Source organism: Anomaloglossus baeobatrachus, chromosome 3 (genome assembly GCF_048569485.1).
Source record: "Anomaloglossus baeobatrachus isolate aAnoBae1 chromosome 3, aAnoBae1.hap1, whole genome shotgun sequence".
Lineage (NCBI taxonomy): Eukaryota > Metazoa > Chordata > Amphibia > Anura > Aromobatidae > Anomaloglossus > Anomaloglossus baeobatrachus.
The window spans coordinates 600,088,092-600,105,681 of record NC_134355.1 but is presented as its reverse complement, the minus strand read 5'-3'; the positions used below and the strand labels follow the sequence as shown (position 1 = coordinate 600,105,681).

The following is a 17,590-nucleotide window of genomic DNA, read 5'->3' as shown; positions in this document are numbered from 1 at the left end:
TCTTTTGGAATTGTGCCGGATCATTTTTCAGATACCAGGAATCCCGATAAATCCCATTGTCCCTTAGGGGTACTTTGCACGCTGCGACATCTTTAGCCGATTGTAGCGATGCCGAGCTCGATAGTCCCCGCCCCCGTCGCGGATGCGATATCTTGTGATAGCTGCAGTAGCGAACATTATCGCTACGGCAGCTTCACCCGGACTTACCTGCCCTGCGACGTCGCTCTGGCCGGCGACCCGCCTCCTTCCTAAGACGTCACACGGCAGGCGGCCAATAGAAGCGGAGGGGCGGAGATGAGCGGGACGTAAACATCCTGCCCACCTCCTTCCTTCCTCATTGCAGCCAGGACGGAGATGTTCCTCGCTCCTGCGGCTTCATACACAGCGATGTGTGCTGCCGCAGGAACGAGGAACAACATCGTACCTGTCGCTGCAGCGACATTATGGAAATGACTGACACTATACAGATCACCGATTTACAACGCTTTTGCGATCATTTATCGGTGCATCTAGGCTTTACACGTTGCAAAATCGTTACTGGTGCCGGATGTGCGTCACTTTCGATTTGACCCCGACGACATCGCGGTAGCGATGTCGCAAAATGCAAAGTACCCCTTAGAGGCCATCATTATCAGATCATTGGGAGCTCTACTCGGCGCTGCCACCAGTCAGCTATTTGAAGGGATTGCAGCCATCCTAGGGTGCTGAGACTTCCATTACTCACAAATGCTCAGTTTGGTTGTAAGTTCCTATGTTTTCAATGTGATCAAGAGAAAGAGCTGTTGGTCCAGACCTCCGACAGCAACTTCTCTCTCCTGAGAACACAGTTATCAGACACTTTATATAGTTTGTCAGGATGGAATAACTGGTCAACTACAGGCGCTCGGTGTACCATGGTGGGGCCAAACATTTAGGTGCAGCTTTCCTTGTTTTCACTCTATCCCCATCCTTTCCTCTTCTTTAATTGACAACACTGGATTTATAGGGAATCTGTCATCAGGTTTTAGCCGTCTAATCTGAGAGCTGCTTAATGTAGGGGCAGAGAACCTGATTCCAGCAGTATATCACTTGCTTAGCTGCTTAGTGTAGTTTTGATAAAATCACTGATTAATCAGCAGTAGATTATCATTAGGGGACTACTTGGCGTGCTGCAGGTAGTCCAGCATCTTCATGAGCTCATTATAACTGCTAGATCTGCAGCAGAGAAAACATTGATTTTTATCAAGTTGACAGCAAACAGCTCAGTAAGTGACACATCTCTGGAATCAGGCTCTCTGTCTCTACGTTATGCTGCTCTCAGATGAGGGAGCAAAAGCCTGGTGACAGATTCCCTTTAAAGAGCCAGAGAATCACAGAGATGGATGGAAAACGAGCATATTGAAAGATGCATTTAAATGTTTTGCCAAGGCCAAGGGTGCACTGAGCTCCTGTACTTGGTGTGAAGAGTCATTCTGTGCTGACCGAGTCCCTTTAATGTAACACCTCCATGTGAGCTTTAATATTTTCCTACTCCCTTTCCAAGCGCCATAACATTTTCTTTAATTTTTCACCAACATTGAAGGAATAACACTTATTTCCTCGCATCGGCTGAGTTTTCAGTACGGTAGCCGGGCACCTTCTTAACGCTATTAGATTAACCCTATATCTGCAGGTTAAAAGAATTATCCGAGGGGACAGGATTGCCTTTCCTATAGCCACCTCTGCCCATTCCCTTCTGTGATTGCTGGCTGCTGTATGGAGGAGCGTACCTGTGCCTGTAATATAGCGGCTGCATATTCAGAGGATAACTCCACCTTAATCTGATTGTATGTTTTTAAACAATCTAAATATGTCTTCACTAATTCATGTTTTCTTTCTTTTAAGACCTCAGTTTCCAGACGGCGGCTCGGATCCTGGCCGCCCCTTCCTCTGAGGCTCTCCTGGTGATGAAAGATCTCAGCCAGAACTTCCCTACGAAGGCCAGGTAACCTAACCTCATCTTATTGTTGTAGGACACGTCTCATGGTAGTTTTCCTCACATGTAGTAATATTGTTATATTCATGTAGTTAATATCCACAAGATGGATTTACTAATGCTCAGTATTTGATATATAGGACATTAACCAGGACTGTAGTGGACTCTAAAATCAGGATGGAGGTGGAGGAGAACCAAAAGGTAGGTTTCATTGAATTTTCTGTCTGATTGCAAAATTAGGCTCCATATCCTAATGTTATTATTTATTTCCAGGAACCAAACTTCATGTGCCTGGTATTGATCTGTTTTCTGGGGCCTCTGTAGTCAGTTGTCAATACTAAGAGTGGCTGAGGTGCAGTGTCACCAGATAATATGGCACTACATTGTCAACTCAGATCCCATAATCAGACGTTAATTTTTCTGCAGTGTTTTTATAGCTTGTGCACAGCCAAATCCACAGAAAACGTACATTAGGCTGGGTTAAGATCATGTACTGTTTCGACTCTGTGCTTTGTCAGGGGCTTCAATAGCAATACTCAAAAAGTGGTTATGATACTAGCCCCCGTCATATGAATTGAGGTAAATGGTGTCTAAAAATTGAACATTTCTTTGTCGCTCCATTGGGAGACCCAGACAATTGGGTGTATAGCTTCTGCCTCCGGAGGCCACACAAAGTATTACACTTAAAAGTGTAAAGCCCCTCCCCTTCTGCCTATTCACCCCCCGTGCCTCACGGGCTCCTCAGTTTTTATGCTTTGTGCGAAGGAGGCTGACATCCACGCATAGCTCCACATCTTAGTCAGCAGCAGCTGCTGACTATGTCGGATGGAAGAAAAGAGGGCCCATAACAGGGCCCCCAGCATGCTCCCTTCTCACCCCACTCTGGTTGGCGGTGCTGTTAAGGTTGAGGTACCCATTGCGGGTACATAGGCAGGAGCCACATGCTGTTTTCCTTCCCCATCCCTTAATGGGCTCTGGGTGAAGTGGGATCCTAATCGGTCTCCAGGCACTGGGACCGTGCTCCCTCCGCAGCCCCTGGGGAATCTGCTGGACAGGAGCCGGGTATCGTCAGGGACAAGGCCCTGCTACTGTGAGGTACTCTGTGTCCCCTTGGGGGACCGCGCATGGAGCGCTTGTGCCATACACACTGCAGCACTGCTGGGTGTGTTAGTGCGCCGGGGACTACCGCGCCGACCGCGCTTATTTGCCGGCCGCGCTTATAACTTTAGTCCCCGGCTTTTGCGGCCTAGTATCGCATATTCCCGCCCCCAGGCCTGCCAGTCAGGGGAAGGGCGGGACGCTGCACAGGACGTCAGCGCTGAGGGCTGGAGCATACTTTGTATCCTCCTCCCCCCTCACTCAGCACAGTGGGGCATCAGATTCCCGCACTTTCTAGGGCACGCCCACGGCCCCCTCCTCCCCACAGAACGCTGGCAGCCATTCCTGTCAGCACTTCTGACGCTGGAGAGGAGAGACAACACGGCTCTGGGAGGCCCAGGCAGGGAATCTGGTGATCACACAACCGCTTTGAGCGGTCGGTAAGCAGCACCTGTGGTGCTGGCCCCACTGAGTGCCGAAGTGTACATATATATATATGCTTATATGCTATACATTTACACTGTACGGTCGCACTGTTGATTTTTGGCTATATACTTTCCTGGATTGTACTCAGAGGAGACAACAGCATGTCGTCCGCAAAAAGCAAGGGTGCCAAAGCACAGGCTTACTTTGCAACCTGTACCTCATGTGCGGCTATACTACCGGCAGGTTCCACCGATCCTCATTGTGTGCAATGCTCGGCCCCTGTGGCATTTACTCAGCCGGAGCCTCTGCCACTGGTGGCCCAGGTGGAACCACCTGCTGCCACTGTCCAGGTGACAGGGACGGAGTTTGCAGTATTTGCTGACAAACTGTCTGCGAGTATGGATAAATGGTCTGCTAAGATACTAGAAGCCTTACAGTCCAGACCGGTGACTCAGGCCCCGGGCACTGTTGAATCATTGACCCCAGGCCCCCCTCAGTTGGAGCAGCAAAGTGTTCCTGGGGTGACCAATAGGTCCCAGGGTGAGGTCTCTGACACGGACCGCAGTCCCAGGTCGCCTAAGCGGGCTCGCTGGGAAATTCCCTCGACTTCATCACACGGTTCAGGGTCTCAGCAGGAGGACTCTCTGGATGATGAAGCGGAGGTAGCAGATCAGGATTCTGATCCTGAGGCCGCTCTCAACCTAGATACACCTGAAGGTGACGCCATAGTGAATGACCTTATAGCGACCATCAATCAGGTGTTGGATATTTCTCCCCCAGCTCCTCCAATTGAGGAGTCAGCTTCTCAGCAGGAGAAATTCCGTTTCAGGTTTCCCAAGCGTACATGGAGTACGTTTCTGGATCACTCTGACTTCAGAGAGGCAGTCCAGAAACACCGAGCTTGTCCAGATAAGCGTTTTTCCAAGCGCCTTAAGGATACACGTTATCCCTTCCCCCCTGACGTGGTCAAGGGCTGGGCTCAGTGTCCCAAGGTGGATCCTCCAGTCTCCAGACTGGCGGCTAGATCCATAGTTGCAGTGGAAGATGGGGCTTCACTCAAAGATGCCACTGACAGACAGATGGAGCTCTGGTTGAAATCCATCTATGAAGCTATCGGCGCGTCTTTTGCTCCAGCATTCGCAGCCGTATGGGCACTCCAAGCTATCTCAGCTTGTCATGCGCAGATTAATGCAGTCACACGTACGTCTGCTCCGCAAGTGGTGTCCTTAACCTCTCAGGCGTCGGCGTTTGCGTCCTACGCCATTAATGCTGTCCTGGACTCTGCGAGCCGTACGGCGGTAGCATCCGCCAATTCGGTGGCAGTCCGCAGGGCCATGTGGCTACGTGAATGGAAGGCAGACTCTGCTTCCAAAAAGTTCTTAACCGGTTTGCCATTTTCTGGCGACCGCCTGTTTGGTGAGCGATTGGATGAAATCATTAAACAATCCAAGGGAAAGGACTCATCCTTACCCCAGTCCAAACCAAACAGACCTCAACCACGGAAGGTACAATCGAGGTTTCGGTCCTTTCGGTCCGCGGGCAGGTCTCAATTCTCCTCGTCCAAAAGGCCTCAGAAGGATCAGAGGAACTCCGATTCATAGCGGTCTAAGTCACGTCCTAAAAAGACCGCCGGAGGAACCGCTCCCAAAGCGGCCTCCTCATGACTTTCGGCCTCCTCACACCGCATCCTCGGTCGGTGGCAGGCTTTCCCGCTTTTGCGGCGCCTGGCTGCCACAGGTAAAAGACCGTTGGGTGAGAGACATTCTGTCTCACGGTTACAGGATAGAGTTCAGCTCTCGTCCTCCGACTCGATTCTTCAGAACATCTCCGCCCCCCGAGCGAGCCGATGCTCTTCTTCAGGCGGTGTGCACTCTGAAGGCAGAAGGAGTGGTGATCCCTGTTCCTTTTCAGCAACAGGGTCACGGTTTTTACTCCAACTTGTTCGTGGTGCCGAAAAAGGACGGATCCTTCCGTCCTGTTCTGGACCTAAAACTGCTCAACAAACACGTAAAAACCAGGCGGTTCCGGATGGAATCGCTCCGCTCCGTCATCGCCTCAATGTCCCAAGGAGATTTCCTAGCATCAATCGACATCAAAGATGCTTATCTCCACGTACCGATTGCTCCAGAGCATCAGCGCTTCCTGCGTTTCGCCATAGGGGACGAACTCCTTCAGTTCGTAGCACTGCCTTTCGGCCTGGCGACAGCCCCACGGGTCTTCACCAAGGTCATGGCAACAGTAGTAGCAGTTCTGCACTCTCAGGGACACTCGGTGATCCCTTACTTAGACGATCTGCTTGTCAAGGCACCCTCTCAAGTGGCATGCCAACACAGCCTGAACATTGCTCTGGAGACTCTCCAGAGTTTCGGGTGGATCATCAATTTTCCAAAGTCAAATCTGACACCGGCCCAATCACTGACATATCTTGGCATGGAGTTTCATACTCTCTCAGCGATAGTGAAGCTTCCGCTGGACAAACAGCGTTCACTACAGACAGGGGTGCAATCTCTCCTTCAAGGCCAGTCACACCCCTTGAGGTGCCTCATGCACTTCCTAGGGAAGATGGTAGCAGCAATGGAGGCAGTTCCTTTTGCGCAGTTTCATCTGCGTCCACTTCAATGGGACATTCTCCGCAAATGGGACAGGAAGTCGACGTCCCTCGACAGGAACGTCTCCCTTTCTCGGGCAGCCAAGGCTTCCCTTCAGTGGTGGCTTCTTCCCACTTCTCTGTCGAAGGGGAAATCCTTCCTGCCCCCATCCTGGGCTGTGGTCACGACGGACGCGAGCCTGTCAGGGTGGGGAGCGGTCTTTCTCCACCACAGGGCTCAGGGTACTTGGACTCAGCCAGAGTCCTCCCTTCAGATCAATGTTCTGGAGATAAGGGCAGTGTATCTTGCCCTAAAGGCGTTCCAGCCGTGGCTGGAAGGCAAGCAGAGCCGAATTCAGTCGGACAACTCCACAGCGGTGGCATACATCAACCACCAAGGCGGAACACGCAGTCGGCAAGCCTTCCAGGAAGTCCGGCGGATTCTGCTATGGGTGGAAGCCACAGCCTCCACCATATCCGCAGTTCACATCCCGGGCGTAGAAAACTGGGAAGCAGACTTTCTCAGTCGCCAGGGCATGGACGCAGGGGAATGGTCCCTTCACCCGGACGTGTTTCAGGAGATCTGTTGCCGCTGGGGGATGCCGGACATCGACCTAATGGCGTCCCGGCACAACAACAAGGTCCCGACATTCATGGCACGGTCTCAAGATCACAGAGCTCTGGCGGCAGACGCCTTAGTTCAGGATTGGTCGCAGTTTCAACTCCCTTATGTGTTTCCTCCTCTGGCACTGTTGCCCAGAGTGTTACGCAAGATCAGGTCCGACTGCCGCCGCGCCATCCTCGTCGCTCCAGACTGGCCGAGGAGGTCGTGGTACCCGGATCTGTGGCATCTCACGGTGGGCCAACCGTGGGCACTACCAGACCGACCAGACTTGCTGTCTCAAGGACCGTTTTTCCATCTGAATTCTGCGGCCCTCAACCTGACTGTGTGGCCATTGAGTCCTGGATCCTAGCGTCTTCAGGGTTATCTCAAGAGGTCATTGCCACTATGAGACAGGCTAGGAAACCAACGTCCGCCAAGATCTACCACAGGACGTGGAGGATATTCTTATCTTGGTGCTCTGATCAGGGTTTTTCTCCCTGGCCATTTGCCTTGCCCACTTTTCTTTCCTTCCTTCAATCCGGATTGGAAAAAGGTTTGTCGCTCGGCTCCCTTAAGGGACAAGTCTCGGCGCTCTCTGTGTTCTTTCAGAAGCGCCTAGCCAGACTTCCACAGGTACGCACGTTCCTGCAGGGGGTTTGTCACATAGTCCCTCCTTACAAGCGGCCGTTAGAACCCTGGGATCTGAACAGGGTGCTGATGGCTCTTCAGAAACCACCTTTCGAGCCAATGAGGGACATTTCTCTCTCACGCCTTTCGCAGAAAGTGGCCTTCCTAGTAGCAGTCACATCACTTCGGAGAGTGTCTGAGCTAGCAGCGCTGTCATGCAAAGCCCCTTTCCTGGTGTTTCACCAGGACAAGGTGGTTCTGCGTCCGGTTCCGGAATTTCTCCCTAAGGTGGTATCCCCCTTTCATCTCAATCAGGATATCTCCTTACCCTCTTTTTGTCCTCATCCAGTTCACCAATGTGAAAGGGATTTGCACTTGTTAGATCTGGTGAGAGCACTCAGACTCTACATTTCTCGTACGGCGCCCCTGCGCCGCTCGGATGCACTCTTTGTCCTTGTCGCTGGCCAGCGTAAAGGGTCACAGGCTTCCAAATCAACCCTGGCTCGGTGGATCAAGGAACCAATTCTCGAAGCTTACCGATCTTCTGGGCTTCCGGTTCCCTCAGGGCTGAGGGCCCATTCTACCAGAGCCGTGGGTGCGTCCTGGGCTTTGCGGCACCAGGCTACGGCTCAGCAGGTGTGTCAGGCAGCTACCTGGTCGAGCCTGCACACTTTCACGAAACACTATCAGGTGCATACCTATGCTTCGGCAGATGCCAGCCTAGGTAGGCGAGTCCTTCAGGTGGCGGTTGCCCACCTGTAGGAAGGGGCCGTTTTTACGGCTCTATTACGAGGTTTTACTTTACCCACCCAGGGACTGCTTTTGGACGTCCCAATTGTCTGGGTCTCCCAATGGAGCGACAAAGAAGAAGGGAATTTTGTTTACTTACCGTAAATTCCTTTTCTTCTAGCTCCAATTGGGAGACCCAGCACCCGCCCCTGTTCCCTTCGGGCTGTTGTTCTTTGTGTACACATGTTGTTCATGTTGAATGGTTTCAGTTCTCCGAAATTTCTTCGGATCGAATTTACTTTAAACCAATTTATAACTTTTCCTCCTTCTTGCTTTTGCACCAAAACTGAGGAGCCCGTGAGGCACGGGGGGTGTATAGGCAGAAGGGGAGGGGCTTTACACTTTTAAGTGTAATACTTTGTGTGGCCTCCGGAGGCAGAAGCTATACACCCAATTGTCTGGGTCTCCCAATTGGAGCTAGAAGAAAAGGAATTTACGGTAAGTAAACAAAATTCCCTTCTTTGTACTCCACCTGACCTCTATGTCAGCTCAGCAGGGTCAGTCTTAATTGCTTGACAGAACAGTCTGCTGTGCTAATGTGCCAGACAAAGAAAGACGACAGGGTCAGACGGAGTGCAACAGTTTCATATTTTAAGCTCTGTGCACACGTTGCTTATTTCTTTGCAGATTCTATTTAATACTGCAAGGAAAAACTCATCCCAGGAAAGTCTATGAGAATCTGAGTTGCTGTGCACATGTTTAAAATTTTTCCTTGCAGATTTTGTTGCAGAAAAAGGAAGCAGCGTGTCAATTCTTTCTGCATTTTTTATTTTTTTTTGGCATTTCTATAATCCACTGCAGTGCTTTATCACTATAGAGCAGTCATGGCGAACCTTTCACAGGCCGAGTGCCCAAACTGTAGCCGTAAACCCAATTTTTTTTCCGAAGTGCCAACCAATCCTATCATGTAAATAATTGATTTTAATCTTACCTTTGCCGTCTTCTCTTCAGCAGGGGGTATCACGCTCATGCTTACCACACATTGAAGCTGAGCCCCTGCCCTTTCCAGACACAGCAGTTGGATTGATCTTTCTGGAAAAAATTGCAGCATATTAGACAGAGATTTTAGCCTGGAATGCATCAGATGTCACCCTGTAATCCACATCTACATTTCAAAGTCTGAACATCTCGAAAGCCCATAAAGACGTACGAGTTGCTCCCCCTCCCCTTTCATTGTGTAGTTCTGTCCCCCTTCCTCGGCCACTTCCTGGTAAATATGTCCCCCATCCTGATATATATTTCCTACATTCTGGTATATTTGTCCCCATCACGGCCCCATCCTGGTAAATGTCCTCCATCCTGGTAAATGTTACCCAGTCTGGCATGTTCCCCCATGCTGGTAAATGTACCCCATCCTGACATATTGCCCATCCTTGTAAAGGTTCCCCCATCCCGGCATGTACCCCATTCCTGGTAAATGTTCCCAATCCTGGTTAATTTACCCCATCCATGTAAATGTACCCCTTCCTGGTAAATGTACCCTATCGTGGCATGTTTCCTCCATCCTGGCATGCATGTTTTTCCTATCCTGGCATGCATGTTTCCTCCATCCTGGCATGCATGTTTCCTCCATCCTGCCATGCATGTTTCCTCCATCCTGGCATGCATGTTTCCTCCATCCTGGCATGTATGTTTCCTCCATCCTGGCATGTATGTTTCCTCCATCCTGGCATGCATGTTTCCTCCATCCTGCCATGTATGTTTCCTCCATCCTGGCATGCATGTTTCCTCCATCCTGGCATGCATGTTTTCTTTATCGTTCCTATGGGAGACCCAGACAATGGGTGTATAGCTTCTGCCTCCGGAGGACACACAAAGTACTACACTCAAAAGTGTAGCTCCTCCCTCTGAGCTTATACACCCCCTGGAGAACCATATCTAGCCAGTTTATCGCTTTGTGTTCAGGAGGCATACATCCACACATGCATTCTCATCTGATTTTCGATTTTTGGAAAGAGTTTGAAGAAAAGCGGGTCCAAGTCTGGACTCCCGGCATGTCCCTTCTCACCCCACTGTGTCGGCGGTGCTGTTAAGGTTGATTCCAAGGCTGGAGCCTTACATGCCGTGCTCCTTCACCATCCCTCCTGGGCTCTGGCTTGAAGTGGGAGCCAGCACGGTTCTCCATGCTTGGCAGGAGACCGGTCTCCATCCGCAGCCCTTCAGGATCCTGCTGGACCGGAGCACTCATCCCCAGGGACTTGGAACCCTGCGTCTCAGCAAGCTAAGTACCTGAGACGTTTATATATTGGGGGTCCCTGTACTTTATTGTTGTGGGAGAGTGTGCTGAGTGTGTTTTATGACATTTCCGGCGGGTTCTCTGGCTGTCGCCTGAGAACCGCGCCGATGGTGCCTGCGCGCCGGCTGCACCGCTCAAATTTAGGCCCCGGCTTCGCCGGAGGCCTAGTTTCGGTTTCACTGCCCTCGCATGTCATTCATGCAGAGGGACAGCGCGGCTCCGCCCAGCGGCCGTTCTGCACAGGGGAGGGACACTCCTCACTGAGTACATGTCTCCTCCCCTGTAAGTCTCTATGGCCCTCCAGATCCCGCCCCCTCTCTTCGCTCCGGCGGCCATTTTCTCAGCGTTTTCCCTGCGATCAGCACTGGTCTGCAGCATCCCTGCTGAGGTGCTTGGTGGTCCGGGTTTCGGGATCTGGAGGGCACACAACACCGCTACAGCGGTCTGGTAAGCCACAACCTCTGGACCTCTGTATATACTCTCTGGGGGTCATTCTGGCAGAGCCCCCACTCCAGCAGCATGTCTCACACGAGGAGCAAGGCTCCAAAGCTGTATTCAGTATGCGCTGCATGTAAGCTCCTACTGCATGAACCGAGCACCTATCCACATTGTGATGCCTGCTCTAACCTGACGATGCCTCAGCCTGGAATCGCAAGCCCAGTGGTCTCTCAGGCTGCTCCGGCTCCTTTGGCTGAACCCCCGGCTTGGGTAGAATCCTTATCTAGGTCTATCTCCCAGTCTTTTGCCGACTCCATGGGACTTCTGTCCAGGACTTTGCTGAACATGGATCAGCCCCCTTCACACGGTGCCTCTGCTGCTAGGGCTCTCTCAGGACCGGAGCTCACAGAGGATTCATCATCTGGTCCCAGACCCCGTCCTTCTAAGAGGAGACGCAGGGCTTCCTCTCCTTCCTTGTCCCGCGGCTCTGTTTCAGAAGCTGACTCGCAGGACGAGGAGGATGCCTTTACAGGGGGCTCGGAGGCTAACTCCATGTGCCCCATTGATCTGTCCGAAAGTGACTCAGATGTTAGTGATTTGATTGCGTCCATTAATTCTGTACTAGATCTCAATCCGCCAGTATCAGAGGAACAACCCTCTCTGGCAGAAAAGCACCAGTTTACCTCGCCTAAGAGGACAAAGAGTGTGTTCTTTAACCACTCCAGTTTTCAGGCCGCTGTGACCAAGCCTAGGGCCTGTCCTGACAAACGCTTCCCAAAGCGTGGTTCTGATGACCGTTTTCCCTTTCCACCTGAGGTGGTCAAGGAGTGGGCTCATTCACCAAAGGTGGACCCCCCGGTGTCTAGACTCTCAGCCCGGACCATTGTATCAGTGGCTGATGGCACCTCTCTTAAGGATTCCACTGACCGCCAGGTTGACCTTCTGGCCAAATCTGTATATGAGGCGGCAGGGGCCTCGTTCTCCCCGACTTTTGCAGCAGTGTGGGCTCTCAAAGCCATCTCTGCTTCTCTGGAGGGGATGCATTCCCTCGCCAGGGAATCTATGCCCGAAATGGTGACCTTAATTTCCCAAGCTTCAGCTTTTTCATCCTATGCCATGTCTGCCATGCTGGAGGCTTCTCACCGCACTGCGGTGGCTTCGGCTAATTCCCTCGCTATCCGCAGAATCTTGTGGCTTCGAGAGTGGAAGGCAGATGCTTCTTCAAAGAAGTACCTTGCTGGACTCCCTTTTGCTGGGTCCCGGCTGTTCGGTGAACAGCTGGATGAAATTATTAAGGAAGCTACTGGCGGGAAGAGTACTTCCATGCCACAAACCAAAACCAGGAAACCTGTCCAGGGTAGGAATCAGTCTAGGTTTCGTTCCTTTCGTTCCTCCAACTGGTCGTCCTCTAAGCCCTCGGCCTCGTCCACTAACTCAGCCAAGGACCAAAAATCCAACTGGCGCACAAAAGCGCGTCCACAGAAGACCGCAGGAGCTGCTGCCACTAAGGCAGCCTCCTCTTGACTATCTGTCCGCTCCAGCAACGTCCTTAGTCGGTGGCAGGCTCTCCCACTTTGGCGACGTGTGGTTTCAACACGTCTCCGATCAGTGGGTGCGGGATATCATCTCCCACGACTACAGGATAGAATTCTCTTCCAGCCCACCAAACAGATTTTTTCTGTCAACTCCCCCCTGCTCCAAGGCCGCCGCCTTTTCACAGGCCGTGGCATCCTTGCAGGCCAACGGAGTAATTGTACCGGTTCCCGCCCGGGAACGGTTCAGAGGTTTCTACTCAAATCTCTTCCTAGTCCCCAAAAAGGACGGTTCCTTCCGGCCCATCCTGGATCTCAAGCTTCTCAACAAGCATGTTCAGGTGCGGCATTTTCGCATGGAGTCTCTGCGATCAGTCATTGCCTCAATGACCCAAGGGGATTTCCTAGCATCCATCGACATCAGAGATGCCTATCTGCATGTGCCAATTGCAGTTTCACACCAGCGTTGGCTACGTTTTGGAATCGGAGAGGAACATTTCCAATTCGTGGCTCTCCCCTTCGGGTTACACACGGCCCCTCGGGTATTCACCAAGGTCATGGCAGCAGTGGTTGCGGTTCTGCACCTCCAGGGGTTGGCAGTTATCCTTACCTGGTCGACCTTCTAGTCAAGGCTTCATCCAGCGCAGACTGTCAGCGGAGTGTCTCGCTCACTCTCGCCACTCTAGCCCAATTCGGGTGGATTGTCAATCTGCCCAAATCCACTCTGACTCCGACCCAGAGGCTCACGTACCTAGGGATGCAGTTCGAGACTCTGCTGGCACTTGTGAAGTTGCCCTTAATCAAACAGCAGTCCCTCCAACTGGCGGTGCGCTCTCTGCTGAGGCCCCGCCGTTATTCCATCAGGCTCCTGATGCAGGTGCTGGGTCAGATGGTGGCATCAATGGAGGCTGTTCCCTTTACCCAGTTCCATCTGCGTCCACTGCAGCTGGACATTCTCCGCTGTTGGGACAAGCGGCCTTCCTCCTTGCACAGGTTAGTGGCTCTGTCGCCACAGACCAGGAGCTCTCTTCAGTGGTGGCTTCGGCCCCTCTCTCTGTCTCAGGGACGCTCCTTCCTGGCCCCGTCCTGGGTGATCCTCACCACGGATGCCAGTCTATCCGGCTGGGGAGCGGTATGTCTCCACCACCGAGCGCAGGGCACTTGGACTCCGTCCGAGTCAGCCCTCTCGATCAATGTGCTGGAAACCAGAGCCGTGCTTCTGGCTCTCCTAGCTTTTCACCAGCTATTGGCGGGCAAGCACATCCGAGTCCAGTCAGACAACGCAACAGCGGTTGCCTACATCAATCACCAAGGCGGGACACGCAGCCGCCTGGCAATGTTGGAGGTACAACGCATCCTTTATGGGCGGAGGACTCCAAGTCCACCATATCCACAGTCCACATCCCAGGCGTGGAAAACTGGGAGGCAGATTATCTCAGCCGTCAAACCGTGGACAGTGGCGAGTGGTCCCTGCATCCGGCAGTGTTTCAGTCAATCTGCCGCAAGTGGGGCACTCCGGAAGTGGACCTAATGGCATCCCGTCACAACAACAAGGTTCCGGTTTACGTGGCTCGCTCCCACGATCCTCAGGCATTCGCCGCGGACGCTCTGGTTCAAGACTGGTCCCAGTTTCGTCTGTCCTACGTGTTTCCCCCTCTAGCTCTCTTGCCCAGAGTTCTGCGCAAGATCAGAATGGAGGGCCGTCGAGTCATCCTCATTGCTCCAGACTGGCCCAGGCGAGCTTGGTACCCAGACCTGCTCCATCTGTCCGTAGAGGTGCCGTGGCATCTTCCGGACCGTCCAGACCTTCTCTCACATGGTCCGTTTTTCCGCCAGAATTCTGCGGCTCTCAGATTGACGGCGTGTCTCTTGAGTCCTGGATCTTGACGGCTTCTGGTATTCCTCCTGAAGTCATATCCACTATGACTCGGGCCCGTAAGTCTTCCTCTGCCAAGATCTATCACAGGACTTGGAAAATTTTCCTCTCCTGGTGTCGCTCTTCCGGCCATCCTCCTTGGCCTTTTTCCTTGCCGACCCTTCTGTCCTTTCTACAGTCCGGTCTGCAGCTGGGACTGTCCCTCAACTCTCTCAAGGGACAAGTCTCGGCTCTGTCAGTGCTGTTCCAGCGGCGTATCGCCCGGCTGGCTCAGGTCCGCACCTTCTTGCAGGGCGCGTCTCACATCATTCCGCCTTACCAGCGACCCTTGGATCCCTGGGACCTCAATTTGGTTCTCACGGTTTTGCGGAAACCCCCCTTTGAGCCTCTTAGGGAGGTTTTTTTGTTTCGTCTTTCACAGAAAGTGGTCTTCCTAGTGGCCATAACTTCCCTCAGGAGAGTCTCTGATTTGGCTGCGCTCTCTTCGGAGTCACCTTTTTTGGTTTTTCATCAAGACAAGGTGGTTCTCCGTCCGACTCCGGACTTTCTTCCTAAGGTGGTCTCTCCTTTCCACCTTAACCAGGACATTACCCTACCTTCCTTTTGTCCGGCTCCTGTTCATCGCTTTGAAAAAGCGTTGCATACTCTGGATCTGGTGCGTGCTCTCCGGATCTATGTGTCTCGCACCGCTGCTCTTAGGCGGTGCACCTCTCTTTTTGTGCTAACCACAGGTCGGCGTAAGGGCCTCTCTGCTTCTAAGCCGACCTTAGCCCGTTGGATTAGGTCGACCATTTCGGAGGCCTACCAGTGTTCTCAGGTGCCTACCCCGCCGGGGATCAAGGCACACTCGACCAGAGCTGTCGGTGCCTCTTGGGCTTTCAGGCACCAGGCTACGGCTCAGCAAGTCTGTCAGGCTGCCACTTGGACTAGCCTGCATACCTTTTCAAAGCACTACCAAGTGCATGCTCATGCTTCGGCAGATGCGAGCTTGGGCAGACGCATCCTTCAGGTGGCTGTCGCCCATTTGTGAAGTTAGGCTCCGCCTACTTCTTAGTTTTTCTGTTTATTCCCACCCATGGACTGCTTTGAGACGTCCCATTGTCTGGGTCTCCCGTAGGAATGATAAAGAAAAAGAGAATTTTGTTTACTTACCGTAAATTCTTTTTCTTATAGTTCCGTATTGGGAGACCCAGCACCCTCCCTGTTGCCTGTTGGCAATTTCTTGTTCCGCGTGTTATCACCGGCTGTTGTCGTGGACAGAGTCTCCGGTTGTTCCGGTTCTTGCTCTGTTTTTACTTGTGGGTGGCTATTCTCCTTCAGCTTTTGCACTAAACTGGCTAGATCTGGTTCTCCAGGGGGTGTATAAGCTCAGAGGGAGGAGCTACACTTTTGAGTGTAGTACTTTGTGTGTCCTCCGGAGGCAGAAGCTATACACCCAATGTCTGGGTCTCCCAATACGGAACTATAAGAAAAAGAATTTACGGTAAGTAAACAAAATTCTCTTTTTCATCCATCCTGGCATGCATGTTTCCTCCATCCTGCCATGCATGTTTCCTCCATCCTGCCATGTATGTTTCCTCCATCCTGGCATGCATGTTTCCTCCATCCTGGCATGCATGTTTCCTCCATCCTGGCATGCATGTTTCCTCCATCCTGGCATGCATGTTTCCTCCATCCTGCCATGCATGTTTTCCCCATCCTGGCATACATGTTTCCTCCATGCTGGCATGCATGTTTTTCCTATCCTGGCATGCATGTTTCCTCCATCCTGCCATGCATGTTTCCTCCATCCTGGCATGCATGTTTCCTCCATCCTGGCATGTATGTTTCCTCCATCCTGGCATGCATGTTTCCTCCATCCTGGCATGCATGTTTTCTCCCCATCCTGGCATGCATGTTCCCCCCCCCATGCTGGCAGGCGTGTTCTCCCCCCCCCCATGCTGGCATGTGTGTTCTCCCACCCCACGCTGCCATGTGCATTCCCCCACCCCCACCCTGGCATGTGCGTTCCCCCACCCCCACGCTGCCATGTGCGTTCCCCCACCCCCACGCTGCCATGTGCATTCCCCCACCCCCATGCTGCCATGTGCATTCCCCCACCCCCACGCTGCCATGTGCGTTCCCCCACCCCCACGCTGCCATGTGCGTTCCCCCACCCCCCACCCCACGCTGGCATGTGCGTTCCCTCTCTCCCACCCCACGCTGCCATGTGCGTTCCCCCACCCCCCGCTGGCATGTGCGTTCCCCCCTCTCCCACCCCACGCTGGCATGTGCGTTCCCCCTCTCCCACCCCACGCTGACATGTGCGTTCCCCCTCTCCCACCCCACGCTGGCATGTGCGTTCCCCCTCTCCCACCCCACGCTGCCATGTGCGTTCCCCTTCTCCCACCCCACGCTGGCATGTGCGCTCCCCCTCTCCCACCCCACGCTGGCATGTTCGTTCCCCCACCCCCCTGCTGCCATGTGCGTTCCCCCTCTCCCACCCCACGCTGGCATGTGCGTTCCCCTTCTCCCACCCCACGCTGCCATGTGCGTTCCCCCTCTCCCACCCCACGCTGGCATGTGCGTTCCCCCTCTCCCACCCCACGCTGGCATGTGCGTTCCCCCTCTCCCACCCCACGCTGCCATGTGCGTTCCCCCTCTCCCACCCCACGCTGCCATGTGCGTTCCCCCTCTCCCACCCCACGCTGCCATGTGCGTTCCCCCTCTCCCACCCCACGCTGCCATGTGCGTTCCCCCTCTCCCACCCCACGCTGCCATGTGCGTTCCCCCTCTCCCACCCCACGCTGCCATGTGCGTTCCCCCTCTCCCACCCCACGCTGGCATGTGCGTTCCCCTTCTCCCACCCCACGCTGCCATGTGCGTTCCCCTTCTCCCACCCCACGCTGCCATGTGAGTTCCCCCTCTCCCACCCCACGCTGCCATGTGCGTTCCCCCTCTCCCACCCCACGCTGCCATGTGCGTTCCCCCTCTCCCACCCCACGCTGCCATGTGCGTTCCCCCTCTCCCACCCCACGCTGCCATGTGCGTTCCCCCTCTCCCACCCCACGCTGCCATGTGCGTTCCCCCTCTCCCACCCCACGCTGGCATGTGCGTTCCCCTTCTCCCACCCCACGCTGCCATGTGCGTTCCCCTTCTCCCACCCCACGCTGCCATGTGAGTTCCCCCTCTCCCACCCCACGCTGCCATGTGGGTTCCCCCTCTCCCAATTACGCTGCCATGTGCGTTCCCCTTCTCCCACCCCACGCTGCCATGTGCGTTCCCCCTCTCCCACCCCATGCTGGCGCTGCCGCACACGAGTTATAAAAAAAAAAAAAAAAAAAAAAAAAAAAGCAACACACAACTTACCTGCACACGCTCCCCCGCTGCGCGCTGCTGGGTCCTCAGTTCCCACGCGGCCAGCAGACGGCCCTGGCGCTGCTC

General features: G+C 53.5%; 1 protein-coding gene across 4 annotated transcripts in view; it reads left to right on the top strand.

Annotated features, from left to right (window-relative positions):
- The window catches only part of UGGT1 (UDP-glucose glycoprotein glucosyltransferase 1), a 242,824-nt gene that overhangs the window by 75,838 nt on the left and 149,396 nt on the right, over positions 1–17,590 (top strand). For all 4 annotated transcript variants that reach the window (XM_075341044.1, XM_075341046.1, XM_075341047.1 and 1 more), the window contains exons 10-11: positions 1,864–1,963; positions 2,095–2,155. In XM_075341044.1, coding sequence (XP_075197159.1) covers positions 1,864–1,963; positions 2,095–2,155 — 161 coding nt within the window. The remainder of the gene's footprint in view (positions 1–1,863; positions 1,964–2,094; positions 2,156–17,590) is intronic.